Here is a 22093-nt window from a genome sequence, read left to right as displayed (position 1 = left end):
TAAATTTAAAGATTCTGAAAAGATATAGAAAACTAGTATTACAAATGACCCCTAATTACTGCAGCTAGATCCCCAGACCTATTTTTTTTCAAAAACTGCATTCCAGGCTTAACCGCGTATGTATGTATATATATACACATATATATTTGATTGTCAGAGCATAGGAGAGTCAGGCCATGGCATAGAATAGGAAGCAGAGAAGGGTAGCCTCTTGAAGGATCCATGTATTCGTTATATACAAGGGTGTAGGCATATGCTTACACGCACAGGGACAGGGGCAACTGCACACGCACACTCACACACAGAAAGCTCTTGAAGTCTTCACATCACAACCAGAGTCAAACCAGATGAAATGTCATTGCAAGACACTTGCGTTGAGCTTTAAACATTTTACTTGGAAAGGCACAAACTATGATTTCCTGGTAAATTATTCTGAAGTGAGACATAAAACTGAAAAGACATTTTTTTTGTTTCCTTCTAAATGAACATCTCTGCCCTTGTACAGATATCAGCCTCGTGTAGGAATCTTCCTAAATCAGTCTTTATTTAGTTGGTTTCCTGTTTGTTAATTTCAAACCCAGAATTCCACTGTTATTTTGTCTTTTTTTCCCCAAAAGTGCAACGAGAGGAGAGATGTATATCTGAGGCTCTCCCCATCTTCCACAGTACCTGAGGCCAGTGACTGTGCTACAAAGTCCACATTGACAGAAAAAAGAATGGAAAAATTAACAAAAAAAGAAAGCAAATGAAAAAAATGAATTCCAGAGCACTACAACATTAAGGTAAAAGTGTTTTGTTTGCAGCCAAAAGGAGACATTTGAAACCAAACTTCAGATTACATTTACAAAAAAAAGGAAAAAAAAGAAAAAAAGAAAAAAAAACTGAAAAAATTAAAATCTCCAATTGAGGCTGAGATGAACAGTATCCTGTTGCCTTCTTGATTCTTTATCATTAGAATAGTTCGTTCTTGCCTCCCAGGGTTCCCACAAATAAGGACTATTTCTAACAAGTAATTCAATTCTCACACATCTCTCTCCTTTCATGTTCTCATCCATATCAATGACAGCCCAACAGTAAATGTTCAGCATGGAATCTAGAATACAACAACTGTTTCAAACAGTATCTTTTTTTATATTCACGCCACGGTGGTTGTGTATTGTAGTTAATGTTTTTTTTTGTATTCTTTTCTTTTATTTTAACACATTTCAACCCCCCTCCCCTTTTTTAAACACATGTATTTATGTTTCGGTCTTTATTTTTCTCATTTGTAAAGGAATAAAAGTCTGTTGTGTTTGCCCATCGAACAACAACTTTCCTTCACGCTCCAATAGTGCGGAGCTATAACGTGAGAAGAGTGAAAAAAAAGGAGGGGTAGGAGAGGTTTTGGGGGGTATAGGAGCAAGGAGTGTACTGGAGAGGGAGAAGGGGGTGAAAAAAAAAGAAAAAAGAAATGGGTGATCTGTGTGTTTTGCTTCCATTTAAAACTTGACAGTGACCAGAATGTTTTCAAGTTCTCGCCCGACGAGGCCTTCTTTTCACTTGTGTCGCTGGAGCGCTTTCCTCTTTCTCCTTTTGAAGAAACAACAGCACCTGGAGGGAGACACAACAAGACACAGATGTCAGAGACGGAGTCTGAACGAGTTACTCTGTGGCCTTTAAGGTAACATTCCTATGATCGGAATCATTCAGTGACTTTAGAATATCTGATAAGAAAGCTACTAGCTCATTAAAGGTGATTGTCTTTGAGAACCTCTCTGCTCATTCCAGCTCTTGGGGTAGGATTGGGTACTGAACTCAGTACTTTTAAATGGTACCAATCAAATTATGTGGGCATTACCGAATACCAATTCACATTAAATCAATCGCCGTCAACTTTTGGTTCCAGAGGAGTGCATCTTTTGTTGCTGATCGGATTATACATGGCCACTGCAACAAAGAGGAATGGCCGAAGAATTTGTTGTCAAGAGAACCCATCATGAGTGTGGAGGGGTGGTTCTGGGAGACCAGACACTAATGTTGAGCCTCCTGGAGGTGTTGTGATGAAGGAAGGTGCCTGAATGATAACCTCAGTGAAAAGCTGCTCTGTTGGTCATGCTGTTTTTTTTTGCGCACAAAGGTTTCTTTGTTGGCGATTTTCTCTCCGTTACTTTTGTTCTTTAATCTGGCATTCAGACTACTGGCAGCACATGTGGTACCGTGAAGGGCCATTACGAATCCTGGGTGCAACACGTGGCACGATTGAAAACGCCGCCAGCCACCTGTGCATTGCTGTTGTATCCGGTGTCATGTTGTGCAATTTTAAATATGTGGTTGTTGATTGGCCACTGTGGGAAATCCCCTACCTACAGCACAAGGAATTTAACACATATCATGACTTCCAAAACAGGCCCGGGGTGGGTAATCGGGAGAATTCCCGGTGGGCCGCTTCACCTTTGGGCCGGTCGAGGAAAAAAATATTGACATTTGTCACGTTAGTCTTCTCTTAAAGTAGGCTACACGTTCCGCATTCTGTGCATGGCACCGTTGCCTCTGCATGGGTTGTAGCCTACCGTGTGAGGGAGTTCTCCCCTCCCAAAAAGAGTTGGTTGGGTCCATATAGCCCGTCTTTTCCAAAAAAGTTTTCTCAGATACGGATAGCCGGGCCGGCCCTACAGTAGCCATAAGCGTCAGGAAGGATGGATGGTAGAAAGAGGCCAGGAGGGACTGAAACGGCCAGGTAGATGCTTCTAAATGTGCCAAGCTTCTAGATTAGGCCTACAGACAAAAGTGGCAACTGGTAAAGAGAGATAGCTATAGGCAATGATTATTAGCAGTTAATGGGCTAAACGTTGTCAAGCTATTTGCAAGCAACATATTACATTTCTTAAAATATTTTAAGAATTCATAGACTTTGCAGTATGCAAAACTGAAGTTTGATCTGTGTAGACCTATGCGGTAAAAATTGTAGCCTCTGAGCAGCAGATCAACCAGTCGACCACTGAAAATGATGAGCCTGAAATTAGTGATAAGGAGGCCATGACTACAGGGACAAGTAGAGAGGATAAATTAAAGTTATTTAATGTAAGAAAGAGCCAAATATGTATGCTACATGATGAACCTATATGCCTTGTTTGCTTAAAAGAGGGTGTAGTAAAGGAGTAGGCTAAATCACCAAACAACAATATAGCCTACCCATGAAAAAAACATGTAGCCTAAACATTAGTTCAATATGCCTCTTTGTGGAAGCGTGGGATGGGCTACATTTCAAAGGCTTTCTTTCTTTCTGTCTTTCTTTCTTTCTGTTTTTGTTAACTTGTGGAATAGTGGAATATTTTTTGTTAACTTCTCAGTTGAAGTGAATTAATATAACCTTTACACATTTGTTGAAACATGGTTCTAATAAAAACTACAGGATAGTAAGAGCTGAAATGTTGCTTCATTTATCCAATTTCCACCACTATGGAAAACGTGGGCCGGTCTTGGGCCTGAAACTCCCAGGCTGAAAAGTGGCCCCACTCCGGCCCTGTTCCAAAACATTCATTGAATTGACTGAATTTCATAATATAACACATATCATGACTTCCAAAACATTCATTGAATTGACTGAATTTCATAATATAACACATATCATGACTTCCAAAACATTCATTGAATTGACTGAATTTCATGATTTCTCCAGGCCTGAAAAACAGGGATTTACAATTCCATGATGTTTCCAGGTTTTCCATGATGTATAATATTTTGTTGGATTAAACTTGGTAACTCCACAAGTTACAGGCTTTCCGATACAGTTACAAATTCAGACAGCGTAAAAGTACTGGAAAAATCAGGTACCAGTACAAATATTGGTTCAAATGTGAAAGGTACCCAACCCTACAAGAATCCCATCTTGGATATCCTCCATTAATTCCTCCCCGCTCAAGCACACCTGATTGAAATCAGAGAGTATCGCTAATGAGTTCAGTCTGGTATGCATAGCAGGGCATGATGGGAAAACACAGAACAGGAGGTCCAGGAGCAGGAAGAGAGTGACTTTTCTCAGACAAATCTAAATAAAGATAAATGCGTAAATGATACTTTGTTGCATCTTTTGAAAAACGTGTTTCTACATAGTTCCTTGAAGACACCTGTGCAAAAGATGCTACAATAAAATAATAAGTTATTCAAAATCAGCTGATCAGCTGAAGCAGATCATGCGCAACATGGTCATGGTGACAAAGAACACGGTGAAGGGAACTCACTTTGTATCGTCGGCCACTTCCACCTCAGTGGGTGCGGTGATGGGGGCGTTGGAGTGTCCTGCAGTCGGGTCGTCAGTATTCAGCTCTCCGTTCGTCGAGCTCATCACCTGCACACAGACACGGCTCATGTCACAACACAGAACTGCATCACAGGAGGACAAAAATAAACAAAGGAACAGAGACAGGGAGGGAGGGAGGGAGGGAGAGAGAGAGAAAGAGTGAGTAAGTGTAAGAGATAGCGAAAGGGAGAGAGAGAGAAAGAAAGAAAGAAAGAAAGAAAGAAAGAAAGAAAGAAAGACATAGTGAGTAAGAGGGAGCGAGAACGCAAAAGTGGATAATGGGAAAGAGACCAGAAAAATGAGAAAAATGAGGAAGGAATAATAGAAGACAAATTATCTTCTGAACTCATATATTGACAGAAGAGGGACCATCGCAGTAGTCCTATAATAAAACTGTTGACCTTTGAGGAATGTCTGACAAAAGCACATCTTAGTTATGTTGAAGTGACATTTTGGCAATTCCCAAATTGGACACAAGGGGGCATGTGAGTCCTGTCAATGACCATGTTATAAGTGGAACCACGATGCATTATTTCTCCATGACTGGCAAGCTAAGCTAGCTCTCGAGTGTTTAAGGACATTCGGTACTTCTTCTAGACAGCTATTCACACTTACCACAGCCTACAGTTTTAAATTATGTTTCTGAGAATATCTTTTTGAGCTACGACAGCAACCTAGCCAGAATGTTATGCTGATGAAGTGTGCTCCACTAAATTTGGGGCTCTCTTTGGAGGTCAACAGGTCAACTCTAGACCTCTTGCACTTGGATCTTAGGCTGAAGCGTGTTAAGCAGTGCACTGCTAATGAAAGTGCTGTGCTGATAGCGAAGAAAAGACAGGAAAAAGAGAAAGAAAAGAGGAGAGAGCAAGAAAGATGTGGCCAGAGGAAAAGAGAAGAGTTGAGGCAACAGGTAATCAATAGGGTGATCCAAGTCATAGGGTGTGACAAAGAGAGAAGAAAGTGTGAGAAGGAAAGAGAACAACATTTCGCAAGAATGGACAAAGCCATGCAGCGCCATGCGCAAGCAGTACCTGGACAGAGCCGCCCAGCCTATCAGCTGTGAGATGTGACCCCAGCGTCTCGTTATTGGTCACTGGAGTGGGCTGAGACTCACTTCCTCTGGGCTCAGGCGACTGACCAACAGCACAGTGGACGACAATTATAGGGGTTGGGGGGTAGGGGGGAGAGGAGGTGTGACGGAGGGTGGGTGGGGTGCGACAAAAGAGGAGGGGAGGGGGAGGACGGAGGATAAATGAGTAAACAAACAAACAAACAAACAAACAAACAAAAACGGAAAAAAAAAATTACAAGAGACATTTGACATGCAGAAGCAAGCTTGTTATTCAGAACTACATTAACAAAGAAGAGAAGTTAAAACACAGAAAATTGAAGGGGGGAGGGAGGGGATAAAGAAAACGCAAACAAAAACAAAATCCACACTGAACCATGCAGAGAAATAAGCGCTTGGCTGAAGGGGTCTATAGGGTCCACAGGCTTTTCATGTATGAACTGGCTGGGACCTCACGGTGACCAATAGCACAATAGCTGCTCTAGGGCAAGTTTGTGTGGACTCTTGACAGGCAGACAACCTGATCGTAGTTTATTATGGTCATTGCTAAAGATTAATCTAGTAAAAATATACCCGAAACACAAATTCTGTAGTCCTATCAACACAGTCTCCAGACAGAGTCCAAAGGTCTGCCGTCAAAGGCCTTTAATGGAGTTTGTTTGGTCTCTGCTTGTACTTTGTACGTTTATAAAATCTGTCCAATACAATCAAATTAATTGAGGGCTTGCATAATGCTCAGCTGCTTTTAACAAGCTCTCCGTAGAGGTTGGCACTGATTGCATCCAGACAGCAGTGGAAATCCTCCATGTGGGCTGATGATATAAGGGAGCTGTGAGTTGAGTACAGAGTTGTCAGATAAAAGTCCTGTGTGTTCTGACCACATGTGGGTTTGGGACGCCTCCTGTGTGTTCACTGCTAGCGGCCAGACCCCAGTGCTGTCTGCTAAGACCGGAAGCGGAGGAGGATAATGAGGAGTCCTAGTGTGTGTGTGTGTGTGTGTGAGTGTCACTGTGTGAGGTCCACCTCAGAGGCTAGCACTGAACATCGCCACAACCTTCTGAAACCAGTAGCAGTGGCCATTCATCTAGCTGCATGTGCTTGGGTAACCATGGGGCAATTGAGAGCAAAAAAAAGACTCGAGTGGACGCAGTGGAGGAAACAAACAAGAGGGGAGACGTAGAACAACAGAGACAGAAAGAGACCGATACTGCAGCAGGGTTGAGTAGGAACAAGACCATCGCCCTTCTGAGGAACTGATGGCAATAGATCTGGCCAGGGTAGGGCCTTGTATGCAGACTGCTGGCAGGCAGGGATGCAGTGTGTGTGTGTGTGTGTGTGTGTGTGTGTGTGTGTGTGTGTGTGTGTGTGTGTCTTACCTGGTTTTTGGTCTGCTGTTGTGCTTTGTCCCTGCTGCTTGGCTGGGGCGTGTCACTCGGGATGGGGCCGATGGGTGTGGGCTGTGTTTGGCATAAACAAAAAACCTGAGTGAGTCATCACCACGGCAGCACACAGAAGATTCCGTCAAGTCACAGAGGCCTCAGAAGAGCCGGAAGAACATTTCTATCGTCAGCAGAGGGATACCACTACCAGTACTACTGATACCTGCCTTTTTCCTAAACAAAACTTCCAAGATTTTTATTTATTACTTTTAAGACCTTGATTGTTTTGTAGGTTTGTAGGACTAGACCTTTGATAACTTCAGGGCAATATAAACTGTTGTAAAAAATAAAATGTGTGTTTTATTGTTAGCAAAACGTCCTGATTATTTTCCAAGACAAATTTCCATACTGGGAAAACTGGGGAAACCTCTCCAGGCCTGTATAAGCATCCTGCACTACCACTGATAATCTCAGAAATTCATTATTAGTGAGGCTATGCTTGTAAAGCTGATTTAACATTGAAGGGTAAACAAGAGGAGCACTCACGAGTGGCTTGCCGACCCAGTCATATTCGTAATCAAAGACATAGCCATTTCTGTCAAACAGATCAGTGAAGAGCTTCCGCAAGTAATCGTAGTCCGGTTTCTCAAAGAAGTCAAGCCGCCGCACATAGCGCAAGTAGGTGGCCATCTCTTCTGCAGGCAGAGTCAGGTGGAAAACACACACACGCGCACACACCACACACACACACACACACACACGATTGAGTTACATTTGGTTCGATTACCATTCAAGCGGCAGGTTTAACCATGACAGCAGCGTTCTCTGAAACAGAAGTAGGCTACCTGGAAAACTTTCACAGAGCACTTCGATCGGAGTGGCTCGCTTGGTGTCTCCGATCTTCTGGTAGCGCTCTTTCAGAGTGTCCGCCTAACAGGAAAAGCACAACAAAAAACAGTGTCAAAAAAAAAAGTCTTAGACAAAGAAGATAAAAACATTTATAAAAAATAGCAGAAAGTAGTTAGAAGAGAGAAACAGTTGGGAGGGAAAAACATCAAACAAACAAGAAGTAAATGTAATAAAATCGGCAATAAATGTACAGTGGTGTAGCGAGAGAGAGAGAGAGAGAGAGAGAGAGAGAGAGAGAGAGAGAGAGAGAGAGAGAGAGAGAGAGAGAGAGAGAGAGAGAGAGAGAGAGAGAGAGAGAGAGAGAGAGAGAGAGAGAGAGAGAGAGAGAGAGAGAGAGGATTGCGCTGTATGCAGCTATGGCCTGATCCCCTGAGTTTGTCGTCCCAGCTGGCTGGAGAACCATAACGCTGAATAACCAACAGAAAGCAGGCCAAGAATCTGCTTTAGGCAAATCCATATTAAAAATGCCCGAGTTTTTTTTTTTTTTTTGTAAGTAAGGTAAGAAAATCCAGCTGACTGGAACAGTGATGAATGAAAACGTTCCACATTTTTCTGCAGTGTTGCCCTTTCCGCAACGACCGTGCCATGATCGAGTTTGTGCCCGAGTCACAAACGGCACCAGGTGCTGCGTAAGCACAACGGCACGACCTCAGCATGAGGGGCAGAGGCACCGCATGTGGGAGAGCACAGTATGTGTGTGTGTGTGTGTGTATTCAGTATGGGAAGGGATGGCTACATGCGTGTGGGTGTTCAGCTTAAGAGAGGGTGGCTGTATGTATGTATGTGTGTGTGTATGAGAGAGAAAGTGTTCTGTTTGGAACGGGGTGGCTATGTGTGCATGTTTACGTGCAAATGTGTGTATTTAGTTTAGAAAGGGTAGCTGTGTGTGTGTGTGTGTGTGCATGTGTATGTACAGTGTACAGCATGTATGAGCAGCTCTGTGTGCGTGTGCGTGTGTGTGTGTGTGTGGGAAGGAGGTACATTCCTCACACCTATGTGCGCTGGTGGGAGAGCCAGGGAGGAGATGTTGGCAGAGCTCACTCGACAGAGACATGACTACAGAAATAAAGAGCTCGTGGGATGAGAGGAGCAGGGGCGCAGGCGCAACACTGCGTTGGCATGAAGATGGAACAAAAAACACAACAGAAGATGGAAGAGCCAGTGAAACCAGGGAATTACTTGAAATCAGTCACAAAGACGGCAGCTTGAGACCAATTAAGCACATCTGTGTGTGTGTGTGTGTGTGTGTGTGTGTGTGTGTTCTAACTGGGTTAAGTCTCTTACAAGGCGAGTCCAGAAAATTAGCTCTCAGCCACCCACTAAGCAAAGAGCTTTGCATTAGTTAATTATTTAGCCACAGTGCCATCACTGAGATAAGCATCTCAGCCATGAAAAGCTGCAGTCACTAATGATTGAGAGGACCATTAACACCTGTGGAAAATGCTGTGTGTGTTTTTTCGTATGTGTGTGTAAATCTATGAGTGTGTCCATGTCTACATGTGTGTGTCATGGGTGAGTTTGCGTGGGTTGGTAATGTGAGTGTGTGTTTCATGTGTGTCCATGTCTGTGAATGTGTGTACATGTGTGTGTTATGGGTGAGTTTGCGTGGGTTGGTAATGTGAGTGTGTGTAAATGTGTGTTTCATGTGTGCCCATGTCTGTGAATGTGTGTACATGTGTGTGTTATGGGTGAGTTTGCGTGGGTTGGTGACGTTATTTTGTGTACGAGAGTGTTATGAGCACAGATCTTCAGAGCGGAGCGCTCTAGAATCTACATTTATGAGTGCGTTATGGATGGGTGTGTGTGGGCTGGTCGTGCGTGTGCATTACATATTCCCCAGCGGTTACCTTGAGGCCCTGCCAGGGCAGACTGCCTCGTAGGAAGTACATGAACATGTGCCCCAGAGCCTCCAGGTCATCCCTTCTGCTTTGCTCTGGATGGAAAAAGAGACAAAAAGACACATTACACATATGCATGCACATTACACACAAGCACACAACACTAGCGTGTGTATATACATGAAAACACAGCACATGGCATATCAGGGCTCCAGGATGTGACCAATTTGGTCTCATGCGCTACAAAATTCTGCCCAGTGACAAAAAAACAACAAAAACCTTCCATTGGGCGCACCGATGCATCTAAAATTGCCAGTCTAACTCTGCCCCCCCTTTCAGTCACTTTCTAAGTTGCTTTTTTTTTTTACTCTTAAGTTGGCCTTCATAAAGTCTTCTAAACTGATTCACACAGCCTCTCCTTGCCCTGCTCCTTGCCTAAGTTTGTTCTTATTGCAATGAAATGGATTCATGCATGTTAGGAGCCTTAGGATTGCTAAGCTAATGTTAGCTGGGTTGTCAGAGGTTAGCTGCTTGTTGGTATCGACAAATAGTGGATAACATCATGCTACCATTCATTAATTAACTCTGATGGAATGTTTGCCCCGTCAATCCTGATGAAAAGTGAGAAAATATTTTACAAGACTGGAAGGGGCTTGTCTGGAGGAGGCACAATGCCTGGACCAGGGGAGAAAACAGAAACTTAAAAAGCACACGTAGGTAAATTCACCAGTGATTAGATATCCAATTACTTTGTATGCATCTCCAGGCTTCAACCAGCGCTGCTGTGGCAGCTGAAGCCGCAAGAGACAGTCAAGAAGAGAAAACTGTAGAGAAGAGTAGAGGAGGACAGTAGCTAACATGGTGCAGTGGGAGAGCCAGGATGTGCAAGCAACAGCTGAGATAGACAGCAAACAGAGAGATGTGGCCTCATTTCGGTCAGGCTATCAGCAAGCATAGAGACAATGGATTTAATCCAGAGTGGATGGACATGCCACACATGACCTGTAATAGTAGCAGCGATATCTGCCAAAGTCTCTCTTTTTGGTTTTTCTTTCTTCTTTTCTAGTAATGTGTTATGATAAAAGCATTTTATATAAATGTGATGTGGCCCCAGAGTCCTAGAAATAAACCAGTTCTGCGAAAAGCCGGCCCTACTCTGTGCTTACTGTGAAAAACATTCTTGGGAGCACCTAAATTATGTGCCGGTGCACCAGAATGAACAAGTTGGTCTGGAGCCCTGCAAATTTAGAGCCAAAACAGTTCACAGAATTTACAGTTATAAATACTGATTTACAACAACACTACCGCATGCCTTTTTTACAGTTATAAATCCAGATTTACAATAACACTACCGCATGCCTTTTTTTGTTTTTATTACAACATTAAAAAAATAAAATAAAATAAATAAATACATGTTCCCTGGTGGTTCTTCCTGGTTCAGAAATTGTTGACACAAAATATAGGGAAATCCTCCCACTTTCTTAAACGGTTATTTCTACCCCCTTTGCCCGCAGGAACATGCCTGATTTCTTTGGAAACAACGCTGCTGCTAGCTAAGAGTGGAGGCGTTTCTGTAGAGGCTCACCTTTGCCCAGGTGGGTGTTGATGCTCATGTATCGCGCCGTGCCCGTCAGGCTCTTGTGCTCCCGGTACGGGATGTGTTTTTTGGTCTCGGGGTCGATGTATTCTTTGGCCAGCCCGAAGTCGATGATGTGGATGGTGTGTTGCCGCTTGCTGCCCGGCCGCCCCACCAGGAAGTTCTCGGGCTTGACGTCACGGTAGATCAGGCTCTTGGTGTGGACGTACTCCATCCGCGTTATCTGGGATATGACAGACAGACAGAGAGGAAGCAAGGACAAAGAGACACAGAGGGGGGAAAAAAGTTATTGTCTCTTTACTGTTTTGCCAATGAAACCAACTTGAGAACTTGAGATTAAAAACAATGATAGAAGTGACAAAACACTGAAGGGATTTATGATTGGGATGTGTTTGTGAGATGGCTGTAGGATGGTCATGTGAAGGTTGTGAAATGGCTGTGAGATTCTGTCGTAGCTGTGAAAGGGTTGCAAAGTGGTTCAGAAGTGGTTGTGAGCTGGACACTTGTCCATCTTACCAGCTGTATGGCGATCATGAGGACGGTCTTGAGGGAGAAGGTGCGGTCACAGAGGTCAAACAGGTCCTCCAGGCTGGGCCCTAACAGCTCCAGCACCATGGCGTTGTACTTCCCACATGGGCCGAAGTAGTACACCTGAGGAATGCCCTCTGTAAAGAAATGACAGACACACAGTCAGCGAGATGAAACACGCAAACAGGCCCTGAGGCAAAATGGCACTACCACTGATTAATTACCCTTAAAGCACAACATTTGTTACCAAAAAAGTGTTGGTGGATTATGGGACTTGATCCTCAGAATACACTTTGAACATGGTTTAATGCAAAAATGTAGCAGCATAGTTGTTTGTAGAAGCCAGCCAGAACAGAAGACATAATACTAGTAGGACACTTAAGAGATATTTCTGTATACCACACGAAAGCAGAACTATGGAACCTCCCGCTTTCATGTCACATAACATTTCAAGTAATAACATTATAATAAAGCCCATTTGATGAAATCTGACAAAACAATCTCCCCAGCTTTCCTACAATTCTAGGACCTCCTACAAAATATTAAGCTCGAAGAAAATCACACAGCCAAAGGGTGACCGGAGTAGGAAAGTGACAAAGCCTCTTTACTTCTGTATACTAAACAACATCCATCAATTTGTTCCTAGTAGTTTGATCTTACAGGAAATCTTATTTCTAGCTAGCCACCTGACAGCTTTTCAGTCATAGTTTCATGATGTGGTGCACACATTCTTTTCTAATGCACATTCAGTTGTATCAAGAGGATCATAGAAGAGTTATCCAAGCGATACAGACTCTGCTGTATGTAGCCATGTTTGAGGCGGGGCATTTTGTACATGTAAGCCTAGTTTGTACTTGCACCCAAACCTTTATCGGTTTAAAATCCTGCTTCTCCTTTCTAGTTTCTACTTTTTCCGAGCTAAACTAAGCAAGTAGATACTCCTATTACTCTGAAGTGCAGAGGCCTCTCTAACAGCTAGAGACATGTGACAGTCATCTAATCAAATTTAATTATGAGCTGCAACAATGCCTTGGTCAGGCCCTGACTTTCAAGGCTTGTCTCTGCTGGAAAAACAGGGTGTGCACTGTGTGTTTTGTGAAGCAGCCCTGTGGCCATGTGTGACACGAGTCGCTCCCGTCTTAAGCCTGCAGGTCAGGAGGGCTGGCTGTCTGCCTGCCTGCCTGCCAGCGACACAATCACAATGCAGGCCCCTGAGCCCTAACAAACATTCATAGTAGTTACTACGGAGCTACACACACACACACACACACACACAGGATTGCCCAGACAGACACACACACTTTTTCACTACCTCACCCACATTCATAAATTCCGGCTTTTATGTAATAACAGCTTGGAAGGCTAATTGACGGACAAAAATTCTATTCACAATAAAGTGCTTTTTAAAGGGAGACACTGCTTATCTTCACCCGTTCAGTCTACCTGGAAGCGTCCACAGAAAACATGTACCGGGGGAGTGCACAAGGAGAGAGAAGCATCCCTTTAGACCAGTGTTTCCCAAACTTTTTTTCTGGGGACCCACTTTTTAAAAATGACAGACCATCGCGACCCATTTCATTTCAAATCTACCCTGCAACCACCAATATTGTTTTAGGCCACAGGTTCTCCAACTTTTATATAGCTCCCCCAACCATACATTGCTATAGGATCTAAATAGATAGATCCTGCTTTGAACACGGTTGTGTTGCATTTTGAGCACCATCAGCGTGAAAAGTTGGAAATGACTACTGAAAACATCCGAGAGTTAGAGAAATTCTCGCATGTTGCGCAGTCGTCATTCATCAGCATAGTAAGCTGTTCCTGTATTTCTAAAAAAAAATTTGTAGGCTACGTTGCGTTGCAGACAAATGGGTCCATAACACTGTGGACGTTAATTCCGATGTAAACAGCAAATAACTCAAGTCTTTATATTGTATTGTTGTATTATATTATATTGTATAGTTGTTATATCAGAACAAGAGGCTTTTGCGCAATAGCCGGAAGAATGCGCCTTTACTTTGAGTTAGCGAGGTAGAAAACGAGAGGAATAGCGTTTAAAATGTCCATTTAAATTGTAGCCTAATATAATGCACTGGTATCTCTTAATGTTCGTGCAAATAGGCGGATTCATGTTCCTTGCAGTTTGCAACTGTGAGGTAGGCTACATGGCAGGCGCCCCACAGAACGGTTTCATTTTGAGAGGTAGATATCCATGCTCTGGCACCCCCTCTGCGATGCGTTTGTCCCCCAGTTTCATGAGCTTTTATGACAAAACCGTGACTGTACATCCTAATAGAAAACTGTTAGCTTTCCTGGTATCAAATGACAAATGGTATCATTTAGGGCGGCTATAACAAAACATAAATTGAGCTGGCGACCCAAATAAAATCTCCTGCGACCCACCCGCGACCCAGACTTTGGGCAACACTGCTTTAGACCACGATGGGAGAGAAATAATGGTGCACACCAACAGCAGCAGACTACCCTTACATTTTCAACTCAACAAAAAAAAAATATACATTTACTCAGTGCAAAGCAGCATATGATGAGGTTAAAAGTATAAAATGTATAAAAAAAACAATATTATGTGGAGCGTATACTGAGACCATGAGAGAAAGAGGTCAGAACCCGCGAACAGAGTAGAGCGAGAGAAAGGGCCCTTTCCATAGCACTACATGTTAGGTTATCATGAATCTGCTGGAGTCTGGGAGCCCTTGAGTGGTTATCAGTGACAACGTCTGATCTCCAGCGGCTCTCGTCCACAGCAGACAAGCAGGGGCTTTCCCAGCAACACACACAGGTGCTGTACCCACAGGGCCCGAGCAGCGCCATCAATTAGGCTAAAACAGCCATGGCACGCAGAGGAGAGCAACAGAATCAGAGCCTTCATCTGGACACAGTGTGTGTGTGTGTGTGTGTGTGTGTGTGTAAAGATCAGGACATCTGAAATAGAAGTAATGCCCTTCAATCTCCTTTTAAGTTGATTTATAAAAATTCTCAATCACTAAAAAATGTATTAGGCAAATTAAATTGTCGTGCAGTTTGAGTTCTATCACTTTCTGGATAGGTTGTGCCCATCCCCAAGCACTACTGACAATCTGAGTGGGTGATTCAGCGTGCACTGCAGGCATGCCAACAAAGGCACTTTGTCACCGTCAGCTGACCAGAATGTGCACCACGCCCCGAAGCTGACCTAAAGGAAACCCACACACTGGTAATGTCACCGTGTTCGAGTATGAGTGTGAGTGCTCCCTTTCAGAAAACATTACCCATTGTGTGGAAACTGTTGGATAATATGCGTGTATGAAATTGGTGTGCAGTGCAGGTTGATTGCTGCCTCGCTCGCTTGCTCCCCTTGGGATGGGCCGTGGTAACTGCTGGAGGACTTCATGTCCTTGCGTCCCGCACCTCCACCCAGAGTTGTGCCATTCCTGCCGGCCCCACCCCCCCACACCGCTGCCAACAGGCCAGAGGCATTCAGTGGGCAGCTGTTGTCCTGAGGACACCCTGACAGAGACGATGACGAGGAGGAGGAGATGATGATGATGATGATGATGAGTTGAGTGATGGGTGGGGTGGGGGTGGGGGGGGGGATTACGGGCAGGATTTACCTGCTCAATGCTCACGTCACTCACATAAGGAAGTGACGACAGGCAGAAAGACTAATAGACAAATAGCCGGTTAGACAGACAGACAGGCAGGCAGGCAGGGCAGAGAGATCTGCCTGTGCGTGGCTGAAGCTCTGCACTTTGGACAGGCAGGTTTTGGCAGGTAACACGGACCGTGACTGATACAGCTTCTGCCTCAGCTGCAATGAGGAAGCTGAGTCATCACAAAGGCCAAATCTGGGAGGGAGGGGGAAGGGAGTGAGTGAAAGAGTGTGAGAGGGAGAGTGTGAGAGAGGGAGAGAGAGCGGGAGAGAGACAAAGATCTGCGCACGTGAGAGTGCCACACCAGCAATCAACAAGGGAGAATCACGCTTTCCCTGCTGAGCACTTCCTCCATTGGTGCAAATTGCCCACAACAAACATCCCCCTATCAAATCCTAAAAACAGACTCAGCGGTGCCAATAACGAGAAAAAATAAGAAAAAAAAAATTCACAAGGAGAAAAATGACAGCTGTAGGAACACAGACTGCCTGGAAAAATATTTTGATATTAGACAGAGCCAAAACAACAGGAAAAAAGGAGAGGAAGGACAAAAAGCGAGCCTCTAAGCTAAAACAAATGGTGGGCTGTAATAAAAGGCAATCATTTTCGTCAGTCATTTCCTGCAGCACTTCCCTGAGAGAGCTGCCCTGCTGTTAACCATGGCCGGCCAGTCGGTCGGCACTTCAAAAGAGGCCCCTTTTGAAAAAAAAAAAAAAAAAAGAAAGAAACTGCTGCACTCCTATCAGTTATACAGCAGCACAGAGAAGGGGAAACCCCCTACTCTTAATTCCAAATGTTAACTCTCCCTCCCTCCCTCCTTCCCTCCCTCCCTCTCGCTCTCAGTCTCTCTCCCTCCCTGCATCTCTCTCCATATCTCGCTGCCTCTCTCTTCCATTCTCAACAATTGTCTGTATTGTGGCGGGGCAAGGGGCGGAGTGCAGTTGGAAGGGCGTGGGGGGTGGAGGGTCGCTGAGGGGCTGGGGTTTTGGCTGGCCCTGCAAGGCCAATGGCCAGACACAATGGAATGCCTGCCGCTCCGACAGAGGCACAAGCTAAGCTCAGGCTGGGCCAGGTCGCAGAGGAAGAGGAGGAGGAAGAGGAGGAGCTCCACATTAAAGATTCAGTAGGCGAAAGAGGAGGGGAAAACAGAGAGGAGGGGAGAGAGAGAGAGAGAGAGAGGGAGAAAACACAAGGGAGACATAAAGAGAGACTGGCAGAGAGAGAGAGAGAGAAAATTACAGACAGACAGAAAGAGAGACAGAAATAACGAGAGAGAGAGAGAGCGAGAGAGAGAGAGAGGGAGAGGGAGAGAGAGAGAGAGCGAGAGAGAGAGAGAGAGAGAGAGAGAGGGAGAGAGAGAGAGAAAGCAACAGGAGAGAGGGAAAAAAAGGGCTTTGTCTGCATTAAAGGCAGAGGAGACGAGATCTGGCTGGGAGGGGATGAGACGATGAGGTGACGAGGTGATGAGGCGAGACCTGCAGCAACAGCAAGCTGTGAGCTGCAGTGAGGAGATGGCAGCCGTGACATCACGTGCCACCCGCACCAGGCAGTAAAATACCACATGCCAACCCACAGGGCACCTGTGCAGCAGCAACAGCAGCAGCAGCAGTAGCAGAGGCACAACAGCAGGGGATTTTACCAATTGAAGCCGTGACCTCATACCCGAGAACGTGTCAGCAGCTAGCAGGAAGAGCGGTTGAGTCGCGTTCACACACACACACACATGCTGCACACAACCAAAACACACATAGACACACACACACACACATTTGCACAAGCAAACACAAACCTACACACAAGTATGCGTACAGGTACACACACACAAATGGGTGCACACATTGAATAGATGCACAACTCACACATGTGATGAGGTTTGCAAGCCTAACACAGCTGCATTATACAAAGGCCTGCGTCACAGGAGCATCTCCCAAGCGCTTATCCAATACACAGCAATTACACTTTGCAGTGCTAAAGATAAAAATAAAAGATAAAAAAAATGAAATAAAACGGCTATTTCCGACAACAGCAGGCCTCTGTGCAGCTGGCAGGGAGCTTGAATCCACTGGATAAATTATTGATGTTGACATAAAAACTGTATGGTATTTCTGATGCAAACCCTACTCTCTGTTTGGGGAGAACGGGAGGACTCCAAAACCACAACCTCGGGAGATTATGCACTATTTTCATAGTGTGTCCTGGAGTCAAGAGACCATTGTTCTATTCTATTGTGACACACAGGATGCCACATTTTACATGAGGACGTTTAGTTTCAGTGAAAATACATGATGGAGCATGCAGATTATCAAGGCAGACACTTGAGGTTATGGTGGCTAAGTCTGTGTGGAGTGCAGATATAAACTGAAAACATATAGAACACTGATCATGATCAGGTCTACATAGTTTTTAATATAAGCAGAGCCAATTTCCTAGTGCCACTTTCAATTAGCCTGATATACGACAGGCTGAATTCACCATTCACTGAATGTCATTTCACTACATGTTTTACAACACTATTGTGACAAATAAAAAACCTTAAATTTAAAAGAAATAATTTGAGCACTTGCTATTTAGACAATGGACATGAATACAATTCAGAAGAATATATTTCTTATAGGAGGAACAGGAAGCGTTATTATGACAGCATCCTGTCTGGAGCTGAGTTTCTTTAGTGTAGTGTAAGTGTGAGTGTGAGTGTGTGTATAGAGTCTTTCCAGGGCAGGAGGAGTATTAACTCTTTGGATTAGTCTATCCCCTGAGCCCTAACGCCAGCTTTGCGAGCCGCGAGCCGTGAGCCTGCACTCAAAATACAGCACTCATCATTTTGCCTCTCTCAGTGCCACGCAGCATGCAGGTTAATCACTTGTGTCGCACTCAAAGCTGCACATGCAGAAAAACGCTTAAATGCAGGAGTAGCGCACCTACCCCCCACACCCTACTCCCCCACTAACCCTCCCCCAATCCATCTGTGGTGCAGGGACAAAGTAGACCTATAAGCTGAGGGGCTTTCATAATTGCCCTATCAACCCTCAGAGCTACGAGACGACCCAGGTCCTATACAAGTAGAGATGGGACACAGGTTGTGAGCGCACTCACGGTGGGTGGGCTACGCGAGTAAAGGCTAAGTGAATCAGCCTTTAGAGCTCAATCACCAGAGGCCAAGGACCTGCTGAGAACCTCACAGCCTCTGCAATTAAGAACCAAGATGGTGGTGGGAGGCAATGATGGAAGAGGTGGGTGGGTGGAATCTAAAGTGGCCCTCAGTCACAACGTGGATGACCTTGCAAACCCACTTGTTCATACATTAGGGATGATGCAGCAGCATAAAAAAGGCTCCACAGTGACGACCCGATAAAACCCTCTCATAAGATCATTCACCATCTCTCACTCCCACACCAGCCCTTGTTTGCTCTCCATCCAGGATTATGTTGAGAGTCTGACAGAGCTGTTTACAGACGCAGGCCCAGCGTGCCGCATGAGTGGTGGAGGGGGGTGGGTGGGGCGGGTGGTTGGTGGTTGTATCCATCCAGAGTGGCGAAAGCCACTTCAGCTCTTTCCGCAGGTCCGTGGCAGGAAACGGCCTCACCGGTGCCTTCTACGGAGGCCCATTGATGTGTAACTGGAGCACTGGAGATATACGATAATGGGAGAGTGGCATGAGGTGGCAGTGGGGTGTGGAGGATGGCTGGCTAGCTATAAATAGACAGCTGTATAACAGCCCAGCCCCTCTCACGAGCATGGGGTGAGGGTGGGGTGAGGGTGGGGTGGGGGTGGGGCCTCTGCAGTGATGAGTGGTAGTGGTGCGTCAGGATCCCCACGTCAGCCAGGCCTGTGAGTGAGCATGAAGAGAGAGCTGGGGTGTGGTGCAGGGACTGTGCGCGTTTGTGTGTGTATATGAGTATGTGCATTTGCATGTGAGGATGTGTGTGCTTATGTAAGTATGTATGTGTTGTTTGTATGCTTGTGAGAATAGCTGCGCTTGTGAGGATTACAGGAGTGTGCTGGTGTTTGTGTTGTATGTGGGTGTATGTACAGTTTCTAAGTGTGTGTGTGTGTGTGTGTGTGTGTGTGTGTTGTTTGAACAACAGAGCGGAAGAGGGAGAGCAGAGAAGAAAGTGCGACTCTGGGTGGACATCTCCTTTTTCCAGTCCAGTGATCAAATGGACACAGTGGAGAATTTGGACAGGTCATTCATCCTTCCTTCCTTTTCATCGGAGGAGCTTAACAGGATCAGAGACGGCCCAACCCGACTAGGATGCTGCTTGGAGCAGTTGCAGCGGCGAGCACGCCAAGCATTGCTGCCCCAACACTCAAGCCGACCCCGAGCGCTTATCACAACTTATTCATCAGCCCTCTTGTGTTAGCGAGCCACAACACATCCCAACAGGCCCTGCAGGCTACAGTACCGGCGACAGTACTGTACAGTACACACTTAGACAAGGGATGGCTCTGTGGACACACATATTAAAAGATGCAAAGTTGCTGTGACGATGGTGGTGTTTTTTGTTTTATTTGGAACATCCCATCCCAACACAATTTCCATGATTAGAGAGAGAGAGAGAGAGGAGAAGCAGGCTGACGTCAGTGCCTGAGAGAGACGCATGGCTCATTAAAAATGCATGGCTGCACGCTGGAGATGGGAGCTCAAGTCACTAGGCTGGATGGCTGCAGTCTGGCAGGCCTTTTTTGAAATCACTTCACAACTGCAACCGCAGCAACAAAGGCGAAAGCAACAGCAGCAGAGGCAGCAGCATTTGATACCCCTGAGCTTCCAGCTACAGAACGTGAGAAGAGAGAGGGTGTACATGCCTCTCTTACACCCACACGCTCAACACAGACAGAGATAGAGAAAGAGAAAGAAAAAAAAAAACAGAAAGAGAGAGCACATGCGAGATGGCAAATGTGTGAGACATAGTGTGAATGTGCGAGTGTGTGTGTGTGTGTGTGTGTGTGTGTGTGTGTGTGTGTGTATGTGAGTGGGCACGATGAATGTGTGTGTTTAAGAATGTGTAGGTGTACCTGTGTGTGTGTGCGCGCGTGTGTGAGAACCTGTGAGTGTTTAAAGAACATTGGGGGGTGGGGGGGGAGCAGTCGGGCGACCACATCAAAGCGCCTGAGAACTGCGCCCCCGTGCCTCACAGCGAGCTCAGGGCCCTGTCTCAGGAACTCACACCGGATGGAGGAGGTGGGAGGAAGAGAGGAGGGGGACTGGGGCTTCCTCATCACCATGGAAAGAAACGCAGTACGTGAGTGAGTGAGTGAGTATGTGTCATCAGATAATCAATGATGTGGTAAAAGTCCCTTACCTGAATTTCCCAACTGTTTATAAAATCTATATTCCAAGTGAAGCTGTGGTGCTCTGGACTTAATGGGTTCCTGGAAGGGAAGAGAAATGGCAAGTGTCAGATGTATTACAGATGTCTGTAACTTTATCTACTGTTATAAGGAGGAGGGGTTATTCAGGTCACATGTCAATCTAATTTATCAAATGAATGTTTCCATACACACAACTTAAAATAGTACAACAACCATATATTTCAGATATTACAAAAAATACTTGGGAATAATCCACACTGACTGAGGCAAACAAATTGACAATAAGAATGTCTTTATAATATGTAAAATAAAAATATTCAGGTGGCTCTACAGCATGTGCTAGGCTACAGAGGCGAGTCATAAGCCTGTGGTGTCATGCTTGCCCTATGAGGATGACATAACATTCTCTAAACTCAGTCCCCATGTTGGGCTAAGAACATAAATCTTAATCAGCATCGGCTTAACTCAACCTCACGCCGCCCGCCCTAGCCAAATGATGGCAGCCATTATGGGTTTGCATAAAAACATGACAACATCAACGGTAACAGCAACGCAGATCCAGCACTTACAAGGGATTTTAGTCTGTGTGAATGTGTCTTTACCAAAAACTGGTATTTCACCGATCGCGACCTGCCTTACAGGCTCTTGACAATAATATTTCAGAAAGTCACTGTTATCAAGTTATTAAAACGCTGCATTAGTGTGTATTAAGCCAACACAAATAATCTCTAATGGCCCACTGTCATTATTTTAGTGGGGGAGAGGGGCAGTTAAAGTGACTTAAATGAAGACGTGTTCTATTGACACAGGGAGGGTGGGTGTGATAAATACGTAGCATGGGTACAGTACAGTGCCTGTACCACATGGGGGCTGGGGGTGAGACTGCTCGACGAGAGAAGAGAGTGTTCTGTTCTGCTGACCGCTGCATTGAGCTTCACTCTTTGCTTTGTTTCCTGAGAACTCATCAGCGGTCCATCAAAATGAGAATGAGAATGAGAATGAGAATGAGAATGAGAGAGAGAGAGAGAGAGAGAGAGAGAGAGAGAGAGAGAGAGAGAGAGAGAGAGAGAGAGAGAGAGAGAGAGAGCGACCGAGAGTGGGTAGGAGTGTGTGTAGGTGGGAGGAGAGCACGGGGGAGAGAAAGAGAGAGCACTAGAGAGGGAAAATTAAAGTGAGAGAGTGATAGAGAGAATGAAAGAATGAGAGCAAGCAAGACTGTGCACTTGGGAAAGCGTCCCCGGTGGTTAATGGCCTGTGACGAGAACACACAGGACACCACTTTAGCCAGCATCACCACATGAATGATCAACCAGCTCGACCACGCCCCGGTACACTCCAGTCCCCCCCAGCATTTCCTTACCCCCCGTCCCTGCTCTGCCCACTCAGCTGAATTGGAAGGCAGGAGCCGGCCGGACCAGGAGACGCAAGTCTCCAGCGTGACCTTGCAGAGTGTAAAAAATGGCAGCAGATGCTGACCAGCCTCTTAACACACGTGCCTTGGGAACATGGAGAGCCACGCAACAAATATATA

At 45.3% G+C, this 22093-nt stretch overlaps 1 protein-coding gene across 4 annotated transcripts in view; it reads right to left on the bottom strand.

Annotated features, from left to right (window-relative positions):
• Positions 1–374: 374 nt before the first annotated feature.
• The window catches only part of csnk1g2b (casein kinase 1, gamma 2b), a 33541-nt gene continuing 11822 nt past the window's right edge, over positions 375–22093 (bottom strand). The window contains exons 3-12 of one of the 4 annotated variants that reach the window (XM_076278530.1): positions 20553–20622; positions 11588–11736; positions 11060–11294; positions 9484–9569; positions 7573–7657; positions 7274–7419; positions 6725–6805; positions 5311–5412; positions 4221–4327; positions 375–1590 (exon numbers count right to left, since the gene is read on the bottom strand). In XM_076278530.1, coding sequence (XP_076134645.1) covers positions 1536–1590; positions 4221–4327; positions 5311–5412; positions 6725–6805; positions 7274–7419; positions 7573–7657; positions 9484–9569; positions 11060–11294; positions 11588–11736; positions 20553–20622 — 1116 coding nt within the window. In that variant the 3' untranslated portion in view covers positions 375–1535. Of the gene's footprint in view, positions 1591–4220; positions 4328–5310; positions 5413–6724; positions 6806–7273; positions 7423–7572; positions 7658–9483; positions 9570–11059; positions 11295–11587; positions 11737–20552; positions 20623–22093 lie in introns of all 4 variants that reach the window. The other 3 variants (XM_076278529.1, XM_076278532.1, XM_076278531.1) reach the window with 3 other exon arrangements.

The sequence above is a fragment of the Alosa pseudoharengus genome, unplaced genomic scaffold (genome assembly GCF_046254945.1).
Source record: "Alosa pseudoharengus isolate Yale_2024_CS ecotype anadromous, Long Island Sound unplaced genomic scaffold, YU_APseudo_1.1 YU_APseudo_1.1_scf_11, whole genome shotgun sequence".
NCBI classification, from domain to species: Eukaryota; Metazoa; Chordata; class Actinopteri; order Clupeiformes; family Clupeidae; genus Alosa; species Alosa pseudoharengus.
The sequence above is the reverse complement of the archived record's forward strand: the minus strand, read 5'-3'. Positions and strand labels throughout refer to the sequence as shown.